This window comes from Saccopteryx bilineata, chromosome 2, assembly GCF_036850765.1.
Source record: "Saccopteryx bilineata isolate mSacBil1 chromosome 2, mSacBil1_pri_phased_curated, whole genome shotgun sequence".
NCBI lineage: Eukaryota > Metazoa > Chordata > Mammalia > Chiroptera > Emballonuridae > Saccopteryx > Saccopteryx bilineata.
The window spans coordinates 288,895,085-288,912,598 of NC_089491.1; the positions used below are offsets into that span (position 1 = coordinate 288,895,085).

The window sequence follows — 17,514 nt, forward strand, 5'->3', positions numbered from 1 at the left end:
CACACACACACAAAACCAAATCTAAACAACAACAAAAACACAAAAGAACAAAATTGCAGGTTGTGTGGGCAGAGTAGCTTCTGAAGAGAAGACAAAATTGGGTGTCTTGGTGTGAGGTAGAGGCTGCTTGGGGAAGCGGGCAGAGAGATCAGAGTCATCTCATTGTGTCCGTGGGTCACTGTTAGTAACAACTGCCAGAGTGACATCCGAGTGTCTTCTGTGGGTTGAACATGGCTCTGGGGTTTAGACGCATTATCTCCAATCCAACAAGGACCTATAACATAGGGGGGTTAGGGTTATCCCCATTTTGCAGATGAGAAAAATGAAGTTGGTAAGATTAAGTGACTCGGATGTAGTATATCAGAGGGCTCATCCCGGGGGGCCCTCTCCCAGCCCCTTCCCAGGTGTACCTCTCTGTCTCCTCCACTTGGTGGAAAAGACGCCTGTTTCCATGACGGAGTGGGAGCTTTTTACTAGATAAGATTTTACCCGAGGAGCAGTGCTGGCACCTTGATCTCAGCTGCTGACCATGTGTTAAGGGCAGTTTTCCTCTGCCCCCCAGGAGGAAAAAAACCCCAAATGCCCCCAGGATCATGGGCTTCTCTCTTTCCCAATTAACATTTTTAGGAGAGAAGAGCTCCCAAGTTCAGGTCTTTACCTGAAAACATCCAAGAGACTTTCTTGTCTCCTGGTTTTTTCTATAAAAACAAAATAAGAGAAAGGAAAACAGGCAAACTATTACCGAGGGGGGACAATAATGATGCCAGCCACGTTTCTAAGGAAAACCTTCCTAGGTGCCTCTGGTGACCATCTGTGAGGTGAGGAGGTACTATCCAGCCCCCCACCACCACCCAGATAGCCAGTGAGAAGGCAAAGTAAAGAAACTACAAAAGGTTACCCCAATTAGGATGTATCCAAGTCGATATTTGAAGGCAAGACTCTGAGCCCAGAACCCAGTGTTGGCTAACCCACTCTCCAACTGCCATTGGCTCAAGGAAGGCAGGTGCACCTGGGGGATTTTGCTGACAGTTTCACAGGAATGCTGGGAATCCTGGAGCAAAGCGAGCTGTGGATGGGCTATACTTGGCGCTCCAGGTAATTGTCACCCGTGGTCTGCCGTACACTAGATGCTCAATAAATGCATGAATTAAGGAATGATCTATTATACCCTATACTTTTAATGGGAATTAAGGAGAATAAACCCTGAGATTAGAACAAGACCTGATTCCCCGATTCATTGTCCAGCTTCCCATGCACACCGGCCATGCTTGGACGGGATGGCTGCACAGGTGACTCTCGAAGCACTTGGCCTTGCCTGGTAATGTGCTCTACACAGACCCACCACCTGGCCCTGTCCAGGGACCTTCAAATAAGAGTTATTTGATGCTGCTGTTGCTGCTGCTGGCAAAGATAGAGCCAGACTATCTGGGACTATATCCTGGTTCCACTGTTTACTTACCTGTGCAACCTTCGGCACATCATTTGACCTCTCTGTGCCTCAGTTCTCTCACCTGTAAAATGGAGATAATAATAGTACTTTGTGAAAAATGAAACGAGTTAATACATTTGGAGCACTTTGAGCAGTGCTGGCGCTATGTCAGCTGGAGTCACTTTTCTTCTTCCTCTGAGGGTCCCCGTGCCCTTTGCTGATTCTGTTTCTCAGCCACTTACTGACTCAGAATGTTTTCTTGAGAGTTAGATGCCTAAGTACAGGACCATCTCTTTTCCATGTCCCTAAATTCCTGTGTCAAGGACACAGGGCAGGTTTAAGATGAGCAGCAACTGCCTTCTGATCAGTATCTTATGGGGGGAGAGACCCCTGCAAGGTTCTGGGAAGAGAAGGAGACAAATGACAAAGTGGTGGGCTCACGAAAGGGACCTGTGACAAATGACTGGAAGGACTGGGTGGACAGATGGAGAGGAGCAAAGGCCCCTGTCCTTTTATTGGAGAACTCCTTGTGGTTCCCTGAACAAGACAGTGGCTCCCCAGGGGCTGGGCTGAGGGTTGGTCTCCCTGGCTCTCTCTGCTGGGATGAGTAATATGGACCGGGGCAGAGGGTCTATATCAATCTAGCCCAGCAGAAAAATGAATGAAAATTGAATTCCCCAAGGAGAATTGGGGAGCTGTTATCCAGACAGAGATAAATCAAAGGATGCCACAGAGAAGGGGAGAGCAGGTTTCCAACAGCAGGAGAATAATTAAGGAAACAGTTTCTAAATGCAAATGATCAAAGAGCCTTTGAGAGGAATGAGGACAAGAAGGAGATGATTGGAGGTAGGGTGACGGGGAGCAGGGGTGGTGAGTCTGTTCCCCAGGGGAAAAGGGTCTGCGGGCTCAGGATTGCTGGCGTCTGGGGGCCAACCCGCCCCCTTGGGGAAGCTCCCGCAATGGGAGGGTGAGGAGACTCTTTCGTCTGCCATGCTGCGTGGAAAGGGCACCAGGTTGACAGTCACAGGCTGGGTTTAATTTCCAGTTGGCTCTGCAACTTCTTAGCAGTGTGACCTTCGGCAAATCACTTAGCCTTTCTGTTTCCTAATAATCATACCCAAGCCCAGGCATGATTGTGAAATCAAATGAGACAAAATAGGTGGGAGAACTCTGAAAACAGTGCCCAGTCCTGGGCTAATGTACACTATCATCATTTTCCTAAATTGAGTCTCTGGAGATTCTTTCCTCAGAATTGGGTCCACTGACATGTTGGGTTTGGTTCCCAGAAATGCAATGTGTAAGTGTCCAGAAAGTACTGGATACTCTCAACCGACTTTTTGACCGACTGTCCTGACATAGCTGAGACCTGGGGAAAGCCACCTCCTGTGGTGCCTACCCTCCAACCAAACCATAGCCAAGAGCCACAGGTCTGAGGTCAGCTCTGAAGACTTGCTCCTAGGTCATCTGCCAGCCCTGAGTGGCCTTCTGTGAGAAAACCCCACTGAGTCAGCACAGAGGTTTATGTCCCCTCCGATCCCCCCCCCCCAGGGTCTGCCTGCGGGATGCAGTTATTCCCCATTCTCTGGGGACAGAGACTAGCTTAGCCCCTGCTAGCCTCAGTTTTTCCATCTACCTAGTAGGTATGATAATACCGCTTACTGAATTGTTGCAAGGAATAGGCCATGTTAGTGGATGACCTTGGGAATGGGACCCAGTTCATACCAGGAGGCAAATGCCTCTGAAGAAGTCCTGGAATGGGGAAAGGGCATCTATCAGCTGGGCTGCTGACCACAAGTTGCAGGGCTGAGGGCCAGGTGGGCCCCCCAGGGCTCTTCTGCCATTGTGTAAAAGTGACAATGGCCTCCCCTGCATCAGCACGCTGGGCACAGGAGAGTCCCCACCACAGTAATGCTGCCCCTCACCCAGTGTCGGGCTAGTGCTGTGAAAGAGGGCAGGTTCATATCTGGGAAGCAGGAGCTGCAGAGAGCATTTAAAAATATATAATTCCAAATTATCAAAGTAATTACATAGGCTCTACATTTCACAGCATGTCAATATTTTATCTTTTAATAACATTACTGAAAAAAAATATAACCACTTTACAGAAAACCTGGGAAACAGAAAAAAGAAAAGAATTTCACAATACATCTCCCCAATAATATACTTTTTATCCTAACACATTTTTGAATAGCACTTTGATATCTTTCCTTTCAGTCCCCCCCCCAATTTTTAGAAACAGTTTTTATCAGCTTTTTTTTGTTTTATAAAGTAATGTGCTTGTTGAGGAAACTGAAAAAAGCAAAAAATAAAAATCTCCACTGTACAGATAACCACTTTTATATTTTAGCACAGTTTTCCATCAAGACTTTTCTTTTTCAAATTAGCTTAATTTTATTTTTTATATTATTTTTTCCACCCTTCCTAATAAGTCTCAACATTACTAAATATCTTCTGTTGTATTTTCTAATGGCTACCTAATATTCCATTTTATTTACTCTAATTTATTTCATAATCCCCTATTGTTGGATATGTAGATTATTCTCTTTTTAAAACTGTTATAATCATCCTTGCATTTACATCTTTATAAATATTCTTGATTATTATTATTATTTTTGTAGCTACATTTCTAGAAGGTTTGGGTCACATTTTTAGGCTACAAATCATATTGCCAAAATACCATCAGAAGATATTGTCCCTTTTTGTTTTCCCACCAGGAAATTTTCTTCTAATTTCCGAACACCCGCACCAACAATGGGTATTATAACTGCTAACATTTTTTTCCATACCAATAGTCATACAATATTGCATCCTGCTTTTAAAAAATGTAGTCTTCATTCCCATGTTGTTAAATTTCCTAATTATTTTCAATAATTGTATAACATATTACCAAGCAAATTCAGTATACTTCACTAAACACCTTTTATTTTGTTGGGTATTCAGTTTGTTCTCCAAAACGTAATGCTCTACTAACTTCTTCATGTATGAAACTATTTTTTCAAATATTACTTCCGTGTAGTAGACACTCAAAAGTGGAATTACATGAGCTAAAGGGTATGAAAATTTTATGGCTTTGATACATATTGCCAAATTGCTTTCCAAACAGATTTAAGAGTTTATACACACACCGGCAATATTTGTCAGAGTACCAGTTTTGAAGCACCTTCACCGGTACTGAATTCTCCCATCCCCCAACCCCCACAGTCATTTAACAGACAAAAAGAGGTGTGTACTGTGATGTTTTGTTTTGTTCTGTTTGGTTGCTAAAAGAGGCTGGCATTTCCCCGTGTCTGTTTACTAGTTATACTTTTGTAGAAAACATTTTGGGAAAAACTGAAAATGTCATGGGCTTCTTTGCTTTTTTTCTTGGGGACTGGAGTCATCTCTCAGGTAAACAGGGAAGAAATTATGCCAAGCCAGTGCCAGTAGACATAGAAATTACTGTGACATCAGTGAAGACAAATTCTAAGCGCAGACGGTCACGCCATCTCCCCCTACCCTCATGCTCGTCCCTCTCCAACCCTTGTGTCCCTTGTTTGGGAACAATGTCAGGTGGAAAAAAAATAGCAGGGGACGCACGTAAGGCTGGAGAGGGTACACAATCTTTCCTCCCACCCGGGCTGAACCCCACCCACTAGGCTGGGAGGACACGTCTGTCTGCATCGTCTGTCTGCATCGCTGGAACGAAACTCAGAAGGGGGGTGTCGGGGGTGTCCCGAGGGCTGGAGAGCTGCTGTGTCCTGCGGGCCTGTTGTTGGGTTTTCCGTGCCTGCAGTCAGGCGGTGCGTCGAGTATCTGATCAAGCATTAGACCTGTTCCAGCAGTGGGCCTTCTGTTTTATTTCCTCCAGGACTTGGCGTTGAGAATTTAAGCGTTTATCTGTTTTGTAATTAAGTAAGCAATGCCCGTCGACTGGTTAGCCCCAGGTGTCCGTGTGCGCGCTGCCACCCTACGGAGCACGAGGTCGCGAATTGTTCAAAGCGCCCGCGGTTGCGGTGGTAGCCTGCGACGCGGAGCGGTCTCTGGGGATCGCGGGCAGAACCGCGCGGGAGGCCCTGCCGCCCACAGCTGCGGGGCCCCGACCGGGCCAGAGAGCGCATAGAGCGGGCTGCAGGCCGCGACGTGCCGGGCGTGCCCCGTGGGCCCGCGCCCCCCGCCCCGGCACACAGTCCCTGCCCGCCGCCCCTGGCCTGCTGCTGCCACTGCGCGACTCACACGTTCCGGGCGGAGCGGAGGACCGCTGTACCCGGCCCACCAGCCGCAGCCAGATGCCGGGAGAGAGCAAGGGCTAGGAACACCAGCAGGGAAGGAATGGGCCAGAAAAGAGGAGGAGGAGGATGGAATCATCTGATTGCCGAACGCTCGGTCCAGCGGAGAGAAGCCGCGGACCAAGAGCACGGAGGGGAAGACGGTGCCGTGCGGTCCCGGCCACCAGGGGGTCCGCCCCGCCCTGCCCCGCCCCTGGTCCCAATGGGGGCGGGGTGGACGCGAGCGTGGACAGGAGCCAGAGCCCCTGGAGGACCCTCGGAAACCTGCCAGCCCCGAGCACGCCGTCCCAGACCACCTGCTGCCGCTGACAGGACCTCCCGCTGTATTTATACTCGGGAACCGAACTGAACCGCACAGCCGGGAGCGGTGGGGGTGGGGGCGGCCTGGAGGCCCCGCCCTGCTCCCTGCTGCCCCGCCCTCCGGCACCGAGGGGCCCCACTTGGGGCGCCAGGACCCCCACTACTCCCGAGGTTCCCTGCTCGCCGCCGGATGGGGGTATCGGCTGGAGGGCGGGCCTCCCTGCGGAAAGCGACGTCACGGCCGCTCCTGCAGTGTGAATGAATCAAAATGCCCGGGTGACCGCGGCCTCCTGAGCGTCCGGCGCACGAAGGGTGGAGGGGGAGGGGGAGGGACGCGGGCGGGGGAGGGAGGAGGGGAGAAAAGCCAGGGCTGCAGCAACAGCGTCTCAACCGGGATGTGCACCAGCCCGGGAGAGCGAGATCAAAGGGATTTGAAACAGACGGAGGACTGGCGGGGGGAGGGGGTCGGCCAGTCTGTGGAATCCTCCCGGAGAGGCGGAGGGTCCGGCTTCCACCGTGACTTCTGCGGTCTGGCTGGGGTTTTTATTATTTTTTTCAAATTTCTGAATCCAGCTTGAGCGAGCGAGAGAGAGATCTCCGTAGACTGCGACTCGCTGGCTCTTGCTCCGAGATGATGCAGAACGCAGCTGTCCCCGCGGAGGGGGCTGTCAAGGGGCTCCCGGAGATGCTTGGTGTGCCGATGCAACGTAAGACAACCCCCTTTCTTGCTGATTTAATTTAATAACAAGACAGCCAGCAGCTCTGGCTGGTGCGGGGCGGGCCGGACGCTGCGCGTAGCATGGACCGGAGGGGCCGGGCGGGGCGAGGGGCCAGCGGCCCGGGCGCAGAGGCGGTCACAGGGCAGGAGCGAAGGGCCTGGCTCTTGGCTTTTGGGGCCGAAAGTGAAAGCCTTCCAGATCATAACGGAGGCAAGCCGAGGGTACCGAAACCCACATCTCCAGCCCATGCCTTTTCTAGGACCATTGGGGAGAGTGATGTTTGGGGACACCGGCTGCAGGGCAGGCCCGGGGGTGGGGTGGTCTCCCCAAATCATCTTCGCTCCCACCCCCAGGGGCTACAGTCAAAGATCCCAGTACAGCTATAGCAACTTCACCCTAGCTGGCAGAAAGTTGGAGAGCGCGTCCCCCGCTCCCCGGGGCTGGCAGCGCGGAAGCCCAGGCCAACAGTTCTGTCCCCAAGCACAGAGCGCGCGCGCCTGGTGCGTTCCCGGCTGCCGCTGCCTGCAGAGCCCGCAGCCTGTGCAGCCGGGCTGCCGGCTCCTAGAGACGAACTCTACTCGCCATATTCCATCTAGTCAAGGAATGCAAAGGAGGGAGAAGCACTATGAAGTTGTGAACTCAGAGAAGAGCCTTTGTGCACGTGAGAACAGGGTCTCAGCAAGTCTGGGACTCCAGAGAGAGAGACAAGGGTGTGTAGGTGTTTTGCTCGCCCTCTGGCTTTCTTTCCCGCGCCCAAAATTAGCAAGACAGCGGGAACTCTGGGCGTGTTTATCTCAGGTCTGTGTGTGTATAGGTGTGCACGCAGGATTTTCCGGAGGGAATCTGTCTCTGCCCCCCCCACTCCCGAACTGAGAGTCTGCAGTGGAGGATCTGTGCGGAAGCGGGAGCAGGTCCTGGAGCGTCCGCTCGTGGCAGGGGCAGCGCTTGTCCTGCCCTACAGGCTGGCGGGCTGTTTGGAACACCTCTAGGCACCCTGGAGAGACGAAGGGTTCCTTCACTCGGCTTGCCAAGGGGCTGTGCTTCCGCCTGCGACTTCTTTAGTGCAGCAGTAGCTACATCTGTAGGTTTATTTTAAGTAAGGACCGGTTCATCCAAGGATGCTGCCTACCTATGAACTAGGGCGCACGAGCGCGCCCTCCTGCGCCCTGGGTCTCCATGGCAGGGTTTCTGTCCGGGCCAAATCTCGAAACAGGTTGGCAAGCATGTGTTCCCGGCTTCCCGGGAAGTGTCTTAGAAGGGACTAGAGGAGCATGGCTTTACCGAAACCTATTTAGTTTGTTTCTTGACTACATTTTGCAGTTATCCTTTGCGCCTAATTCTGTCAGCTGTTGACAGACAATTCCACGTCTGCATGGTGCCTTGAGGAGTTGGCCCAGGTGTGTCTGTAGAAGGTGTTGGGTGTTCACTGCCCCCCTTACTGTCCTTACCCCACCACAGACAGGGAAGGAGTGGCAAACACAAATCCTGGCAAAGGTTCTCCAAGTTCCTAAACTGATTGCAAGTCCTTAAGTCAGGGGAGTGTGTGTGTGTGTGTGTGTGTGTGTGTGTGACTGTGACTTTTGTCCTTGTTATGCAGTACTCTGTGCTTTAGTATATATACTGCTCACAAAAATTAGGGGATATTTCAAAATGAATATGAAGCTATAAAATATCCCCTAATTTTTGTGAGCAATATATTGGTGGTCCATACACAGCCAGGTTGGACTACAGTGAGGGACAGGTAGGGCTATGCTCTGACAGTCTTTCTCAGTGGGATCCCACACCTCTCTCAAGTGGTCTTAGTTTTTGTTTCTCTTACGCAGAGACAACTCTGATTTCTATGTCAGAGACTCGATTTCCTAAAATGCCTAGAACTCGCCTTCAAAGCTACAATTGGCCAGGGCTTCAAATCTGGGTTGGAACTCTGAAAAACTTCATGGGGTAGAGAAGGGGACTCCTCCCGGGTGGCCCAAGGAGGCAATGTCCAACCAGGAGGGGGTGGTCTGTCATTACTTTTGTTGCGCCCAGGTTCTGTGGCCTAGGTTGGCCTGGGAGATTTGGGATGCAACTTTTCTTTTTTAGGATATGAGTGGATCACACCCTATCCCATTGCAGCAAATCTCACCGCTGCCTTTTGAGCTGTTGGTGTTTGCAACTGGGCATAGGCAGGGCTGGGTCCCCTCACACACATACACAACAGTTCTCTTTCCTGGAACAGGGTGTTAGTGACCTAAGAACTCCACGTAGCAGTGGGGTGAGGGGCAGTTCTTGGGCCTCAGAGAGAAAGGATAACAATCCTAGGCCAGTGGGTGTTTAAACCTGGGGGGTAGGGAGAGTGGACCACAGAAAGGCTCTCCAGTAGGCGGCTCTCACACATGTACACACGTTCTGGCTCCTTAACCTTGAGCCACCACACTTGGAGCATTTGGGGGTTCCGGCTTAGAGATCCCCATCCTCAGGGCCTCTGGTGCTCTGGGGTCCAGGGTATTCTTTTGCTTATTTGAGGATGGGTGAGGTGCACTCATTTCAGAGAAACATTGCCAAGTACTTTAATGTAATTTTTCTTTCTCTCAGTGGTCCTTTCCCTTACACTGTGTCCCCCACCTCACACCACTGCTTGCTCTTGGGTAGATGTGGTTCACGGGTGGCCCCCTTCCTGCTGCCCAGCAAAGAAATGGTGGCCGTCAGGGTTTGGCTGCTCTGACAGCCCCGGGTGGCCAGATAGGCCCCTCCACCCCCACCCCCACCCCACTACCACTGGGAGGTTCTGGGACAAGCTGGGGGAGGGTCTTCATCGGTTTGAGGGAGAGGCCTGGGGCAAGAAGCTCAGACAGAATTGGGTGAGAGGCAGCTGGGAATCATCCCGGAACAACCTGGGGTAGAGAAATAGAGCCCCAGCCCCTTAAATCATGGTTGGTTGGCTGGGTGCTGGCTCCTGCCTCAGGCCAGTGTTTCCTAAGGAACCCAGAACTCCGGCTCCTGGCTCCGGGTGGCAGGAGAGCTGTTTGCAGGAGGTGGCACTTTCCGGTCACGTCCAGTTAGAGTGGAGGGTCCCTTTGAAAGGGTTCAGTGGTTTTTTTTCTACACCAGGTGGATAGGTTCAAAGAGGGACTTGTCCTGATCCGTGGGTCCCGGTTACTTGGACCAGGATGTAGAATCACAGGTCCCTCAGGGTCCAGGCATACCTTGCCTCTCTCCCAGCATCCCCTCTGCCTTCCTCGGAGCGGCAGGAGGGTCAGGGTCCGGGTCCTCACCCTGCCGGACCGGGCAGCACTGGGAGGTGGCGCCTCCTCGGACCTCTCACCTCCCGGGTTAAGCAGTTCTCCGCCCCCGCCACGCATCTGCCTCCTGAGGCCTCTCTAGCGGCCAGGCTGACTCGGGACAGTGCGGGACACTATGGAGGTGGGCGTCCTGTCCACCCTTGCCCACGTAGTCTCCGGGGCGGCAATCGAAAGGACAAAGGACAAGGGACACCTGCGGCCCCGATTGCCCGCCCGATTTCCGGCCCGATTGCCGGCGGAGAGCAGGGGTAACCCCGGGCGGGAAGAAGGAGCACACGGCCCGGTCCAGGCTGGGGCGGTAAATGGGGACCTGCCCGGCCGTCTCCCGTCCCCTCCTTGTCTCCTAAAATTCCTACTTCTTGCAGCTCTTGTGAACCCCGAAGCTGTATTAGATTTTGTGTCTGGTGGGATCTGGGCGAAGGGATTCTCTAGGGCGCCCCACTCCCCTTCCCTTGCTTCCTGGGGCTCCCGCGGGCGGTAGGTCCCCCGGCACCTCGGTCCCCGCTCCCCGCATCCCCGGCCTCTGGCGGGTCACTTCGTAAGGGGAGGGCGGCCTCGCCGCCCGGCCGGAGTCCCCGCCAACTCCGGAGCAGCGCCCCGCTCTCCTCTCAGCCCTCGCGGTGCCGGTGAGGGTGGGGACAGAGAGCCTCACTCAGACATTCTGACAGACTCCCAAACAGACACTCAGACCGCTGCCCGAGGCCGCGAACCCGTTCCCGCGGCCCAGACAGAGTCTCAGGGGCGAGCCGACATTTAAAGGTCAGACTGGGGGCCCCGCCGCAGACCCGGGCGGCGCGGGTTGCAGTTGGGGTCTCTCACTGCGCGAGTCCCGCAGCCCGGAGCCAGGGCTGCGCGCCCCCCGGGGGGAGAGTGGGGATCCCGGGTGCCCGCGGCGGCGCGTGGCCTCGGGCGGGGGGTGGTGGTGCGAGGGCTCCCGGGGACTAGCGGCGCCAGCCCCCTGGGTCCCGGCCTCCGTCAGAGCGGAGAGGAGGCCGCGGGGAGCCCTCGGGGAGTCGCGGTGCTCTCGGGGGAGGCTCTGATGATTTAACTCGGACCCGGAGCGGCCGCCGGGGTGGCCGAGGGTGAAGGTCTGCGCTGAGCCGTTCCTGGCGTCCCGGGAAGACAGAAAGAGGGAGCAACGCCGAACCCGGGCGTCCTCTCGCTCGGCCGGGGCTCACGGGAACGCAGGGCCCGCAGGGCTGAGGCGAGCGCTGGCTTCATTCTGGGACCGCGACCTGTGCGACCTCGCGCAACCGGGCAGGACTCCGCCCCGCGGGCAGGTGCGGGCCCGGGTGGCGAGGGGTCCCAGGGACGCTGCGTTTCTTCTCCTAGAGTTTGCCGCGCATCTGCCCGCTACGCTGGTCCCGGCGCTCTCGCCACGTGCGCCCGGGAGTTTGGAGGGCCCGCCGGGGAGGCGGCGCGGACGGGGCGCCCGGCGGGGAGAGCTGGCTTTGCGGGCGCCGTGTCCTGCGCCCCGTAGTGGATGAGAGGAAGTGGCTGCGAAAGGGGCAGATGAAGGTGGAGGCCGTGCCCACCGCACCCCGCACTCGGCATTCCTGCGCTTCGGCCCTCTTCTTCCATTCTCCCTTTCCGGTTCCTTTCCTGCCTTATTCTCTCCGGTTGTCCCGAGCGGGTTGGAATTGGCCAAGCCTGGGACGCAAGTCCTGCGGCTTTGGAGCGGTGGCAGGGACTTTTTATTTCAGTGGGGAGAGGCGCCCAGACGGGAGCGCGGACAGCGCACCCAGCTAGGGGAGGCTGGGGGGAAACCCTTTCACACCAAGCGTTTGGGAATACCAAACTAAACCCCGGTTCCAGCGGCACCAGTCCTTTGGTGACCTTTTAACCCTCGGGAAGAAGTTCTCCCTGGTTGGGAGCGGCGCCTCCTGCCCAGAGCCTGGCGGTGACCGGCGGGTACAAGGGATCTGCGCGCCCTGCCCGAGGCCGCGGCTCCCTGCTGTGCGACCCGCGCTGAGCGGACCGAGGAGAGCGCTGGCGGGCTCCAGAGAGACGGGGTCTCGACCTGGGCAGCCAATAATGTAAATTCGAAGTGGAAAGGGAGTTGATGACACTGTGAGCCAGGGAGGGCGAGGTGGTCGCTGAGGGCAGTTGCACCGAGGGTCCCAAAGGGAGCCGCAGCTGGCCTGGGACCCAGTGTCGGCTTCAGTCGGAGGCTCAGAGGTTGGTTTCATCCAGGATGGGACCTGGTAACCATCATCATGACCATCATTACTTTTTTAAATAGGCAGGGAGAATATCTTTTAAAAGGATCTGCAGGGTGAAACTCATCAGGAAGGAGAGGGAATTACTAGCAAAGCCGGGACAGGAGGAAGCCGAGAGAGGCAGGAAATTAGAGGACGGAGGACCAGAGCTAGGTGTACCTGCCTCTAGACCGGCCAAAAACAAAGCGGGGTTAAGGCAAGAATGCACGCTGAATGCTCTGGGGATTAGAGCAACCCGAGTCCTCGAGATGCCCTGGAGACCGCCTACATGGCCGCAAATCCCAGGGCCAATTTTCTAAAAACCAAGCCCTCCCAGAGGTGAAGTGGGGGTGGAAGGAGGAGGGAAACCTGCAAAGCAATTTCCTTCCATTGAGCAGACAAAACACAGCCCACAAGGGCGTCTTACACGTGGAACAGTGACCTGATGACCCCGCTGACCAGGTGTAGACAGCCTCGAGTCCTAAATATTTCTATTGTCCCAACTTCCCACTGGCCTCGGCCTTAGTGCCCTTTCACTCCGTGCTGCAGTCAATTAGTGACCACTTAGCACCGAATTAGCAGACAGAACCCGGGAGACGCCCGCCTGTGCTGGGGAGGCGACAGTGGGAGTCGCACCTGCAGTGGGCCAGGGATGAAAAATTAGTCACAGGGACTAACTAGTCTTTCTTTCTGTCACATCGTTAAGAAAGCTCCCTTGAGCTTCTTGTTTTAGTCAGGAATGGTGGGGATATGGTGGATTTCTCTGGCGGGGAAATTAGTCCCCTTCTCCAGATTGAAGACTTGTGGATGGGGGTGGGCTAGTGGCATTGGATGGAGGACCAGTGTCATTTCTTTCAATTAGGGAAATTTATCAGGGTTAGTAGAGCTGAGGAACTTTGGAATGCATAGAGGCTTGGAGCCACTTTAGCTGATTGGAGGAAGGAAAGAAGGAATGGAAGGAAGGAAGGAAGGAAGGAAGGAAGGAAGGAAGGAAGGAAGGAAGGAAAGAAGGGAGGGAGGGAGGGAGGAAGGAAGGAAGGAAGGAAGGAAGGAAGGAAGGAAGGAAGAAAGAAAGAAAAGAAAGAAAGAAAGAAAGAACTCCCCACTTTGGGAGACCTGGGGCTGGAGACAGACAGAGCGGCTGTTTGCATTGCTGTGTAGACTGCTGGGTTGGGGGATGGCTGGGGAGTGGGATTTTGTGATGATTTTCTCTCTCTTCTCTGGGGTGAGTGTGAACAACGCTCTGACACAGATGTGAGTGAACAGGGTCTACTGCTTTTAGTAAATTCCACTGTGGCTTGAATGTCTTCCTCCTCTGTCTTTCCCTCCCTCCCTTCCTCTGATAAATCTTTGCAGGAGGAACTCGGGGTTGTGCCTGAATTCGCAGCAGAGGGGCTTCTTTGGGGGTTGAGCACCCAGCTGGCTGCAGAATGATGAGGTCCCTCTCTCAGCTTTCTAAGGGGCCTGGGAGGCAAGGGCCGTTTCTGGGTTCAGGACAGAAGCGGCCCTGGAGCTGGGCTATTGTTTGTGTAGGAAGAAATCAGCTAAAAGATTTTATAGGAGCCCTGATCAAAATGGAGCACGAATCAACCATTTTGAGGCACTGCTGCTGGGGGTAGGTGGACAGGTTGGGTTTAATTGGAGAAATTGAAATTGATTCACCCTCGGAAAATGTCCTGTGGGTTAACTGTATTAGTGGCGGACTGGACTGGAAAATCAGCTTGGGAGGCAAGCCCTAGCTCCTGTTAGAATTTTGGTGAATTTCTTTTCTGGGCTCTGCCCACCCCCTTTGCTCCATCAGTCTGGGTCTAGCCACAGATGCTTTACTGCAGAATCTCACCCCTAAATGTCTTTAAAGTATAATTTGCTTTCATTATAATATTGGGGGGTGAAGGAATTGGTTCTGGGAATAGCTTAATAGAGACATAACTTGCAGCCAAATTAATTGAAAGTTTCTTCCTATGAGAGGGAGATTGCCAAACATATGGAATATTGCTACAGAATGAGACATGAGAAAAATACACTGTGAGATGTAGCAATGATTAAAGGTGTCAATGGAGTGAACTGTCGAGGTGTGTCTAGAGCATTTCCATAGATTGTCATGGATTTGTTTGATGTGAATTTCCTGCTTTATTTGCAATTGCTGAGAATATTTGATATCCTACTGAGGATTACAAATTTTGTGTCAATGTATAACCTAGAAGATAATCCTATACCTGCAAATCCATATTTACATTGTGTATTTCCTTACCTAGAAGACTCCTATTAAAAGGTTATCCAAATTCATCCTTAAAATGGTAACATTGAAACTGTCCCCAGGATACTTTTGAATTTGATCTTTTACTGAAGAGGTTACTATTTCTGAGCCGTCTAAGCAGAGAAAGAACAAAGCAGAATTTCCAAGGGACCCCAAACCACCAAAAGAAACAAACAGGACCGCTGGTGGCAAGGGTTCCAGAGAAGCTGGGGAAAGGCAATGTTAGGAGCGATCACTTCTGATAAGAGGAGAATTTTCTGATTTTTTTTTTTCTGGCTGTTAATCATTCGTCAAGAAAAATAGAAATCGCTAGAAGTTAGATAAGACATGTGTAGATTGGTGTATTTTAAAGTATGTAAGTGAATATAATTGTAATAGAGAATGTGGTTTACCTTAAATGTAATGCCAATTTTTTATTAGACTTTTCCCAGTGCTTTTCTGGCTGGCCCAGATCTCTGTTTAATTCTGTCATCACCATCACCAAAATACCATGATGTTCAATGTGCCTTTTCACCTTAAGTTTTAAAGAATTAATATTGGAATTTTGTGCCTCAGCAATGATGTTTATGAGAGTATGCTTACTACTAGCTTTTAAAGATCCCTTAAATGGAAATTTATTAAACATTTTGGTTTCTTTAAGATAGATATAGGTTTAGAATAAGGGGAACTATATCTTTAAAAAGGAAGCTATAAATTGTTCAATAAAAATGAATGGTCTTTAATAGGAAGATGGCAAATAAAGAGCAAGGAGGGAAAAAATAAACAGACCCTTCGAGTCAACGATTTGCAGGTGAATCTGCATCCTCCCCCTCAAGTTTGCCCTGAAGGTGGACAGCATGGAGGAGTTAGCCCTCGGTACCATCGGGCGCAATTATCAGGTGATACTAATGGGCTATTGTGAGCAGACAACAGGATTTTATCATCTGTGGTGGAGGTGGTGGTGGCAACTTTGAATGGGAAAGTTTTATTTTTGAAATATGTATGTATCCAGTGGTAGAACTTCTAATTTATTGAATTGTAGTTTAGCTATACCTCTGTTATATTTCTTAGACTGGGATATTCCAGAGCTTGGGTGTAAGTTTGGGCAGCCATGGTGCTATACTTCGTCCATGTCCATCCGTCTGGAGCCCTTCCTTTGATATCCCTTAGAATTGGTCGTTCCCAGACTACATCACTAAGCCCCCACTGAGTATCCACCCAGCCTGCCTTTTAAAATCATCTTCTTTCTTCAGTACTGGGAGCCTTAGGTCGGGAGCAACAATGTTTGCCATTGGCTGTTGTTTTCTCTTATACTTGGGGAAGGAATGGAGAATTCCAAGAAAAAACATTTGCATAATATTTTTATTGCCTGTGTGTTTCCTTAAAGCCCATTGGCTTCTCCTTTCCATTTGCAGTCAGTAAAGAAACTTAACAAATAAATACAATTATGGACTTTGGGGACCATACATTGGCCAAATGTTATTTAAGACAGAGTTCAAAAAATGACTTATTCCTGCAGTGAAGTCACCACCAGCAAAAGGATTTGGGGCAAAAGCCACCAAACAGAGGTGACCTTGGCGAGCAAAACTGGAAGCTTCAGTCTTCCATCAGCCCCACTGTCTGTCCCAAAGAAAAAAGGTTCCAGCCCCAGTTTGGCCTCCAGCCATGTGCCCTCCGAGGCAGGGGTCTTTTAAATGTAGAGGATGACTGTTGACAAGATCCCTGGGATGAGTCAATGAGTTTGCAGATTTTCTAGTAGTTAACGAAGTTCGGAGTGTTGGCAATCTTAAAGACTGGAGCCGTGGTTCCCATTTTGCAGATGGAACCGCCCTAAGTGGGCTGGAGTGCTCCTGGGGGTCCCAAGAGGTGACCAGGTTGACAGTATTGTGAGCTCCGTGAACTGAGAGACCTGGAAGCATCTTCCAGGGACCCCTATCCTGAAAGAAGCAAAGACAACCTCGTCCTGTGCACGAGGCTGTCAAGTGAGACTGTGAAACAAAAGAAATGCTGTTCGTCCAACAGGCAGTTTAAAAAGCAATGCCTCGTGGTCTGTCAAAGTCTAAGTTTTACAAAATACAAATCTGATCTCACAGTGTGGTTTAATGAACATTATTCCTATCAGTACAAGAAAGAACACTTAGTTTTACAAACATGAAAGTCTTCATCAGCATTATAATTCCTTTCGGAAAATCTGAAACTTTATTTCCCCAGAAAGATGTACATTTTATTTATTTGCACTTTCTTAACTACTACATTTTAGAAGTCCTTGTTAAGCATGTTGGTTCTAGTCTTAGTCTCTTTAGTGAAAAAAAAATTTTTTTCCCCCTCACTTTGTTGATCTTCTGTGACCAAAGAGATCGAAAACACCATTTTTCAAAGAATTAAAATCGATCAAACAAACAAACAAACCATCTCTGAAATGTTGCCCGGTGGCCCTGGTTCCTTGAGAGCAGTTTCTTGGAAATGAAGAGACGTGAGCGGGGCATACAAACGCACAATATTTATTAGAGACCACTAGAGGGGTATGGGCTATTTGGGCTACCACAGACCACATCAGACCTGTTTATAGGTCCTGCTTACCAGCTTCCTGAAACTTCACTAAATGGAGGAATTTGGGGAATTAAAATGGAATCTATTTTCGATGGGCCACTCTGAAAAATGAGCCCCCTGTGCCCCCCACGGCAGCACCTCTGGTGACTCGAGGGCCGGGCACACTGTTGTGGGTTTTATGAACTTCCTCGATGAAGAAGTAGATTCCAGCTTTGGGCAGAGGGTTTTTAGCCACTTCTTATCAAATAAAAAATAATCACTTTTTCACTGGGCATTTAGATGCATCCGAGAAAAATTCTAGAAGCCTCAAATAGTAATCTGAACTCAACCCATTCTTACCTGAATACATTGCAGTGAAGTGAAGTGAGGCCGTTGGTGGCCCCAACACCTCTGTTCTCACCATTCACAGGAGGGGAGGAGACGAAGGTCTGGCAAATTTGCCCTTCTGTGGAGCGCAGAATCAGCCGGCTTTCTTTATTCCAAAAACACCTGAGCCCTTGTAATGCTGCAGGGTCTGCTGTTTATACTCTGGGCTT

General features: G+C 51.4%; 1 protein-coding gene across 1 annotated transcript in view; it reads left to right on the forward strand.

The window, feature by feature from the left end:
- Positions 1-6,496: 6,496 nt before the first annotated feature.
- LHX4 (LIM homeobox 4) overlaps positions 6,497-17,514 on the forward strand; it is a 42,446-nt gene continuing 31,428 nt past the window's right edge. Inside the window, exon 1 of the mRNA XM_066261278.1 lies at positions 6,497-6,701. Within this exon, the coding sequence (XP_066117375.1) occupies positions 6,626-6,701 (76 nt within the window). The 5' untranslated portion in view covers positions 6,497-6,625. The remainder of the gene's footprint in view (positions 6,702-17,514) is intronic.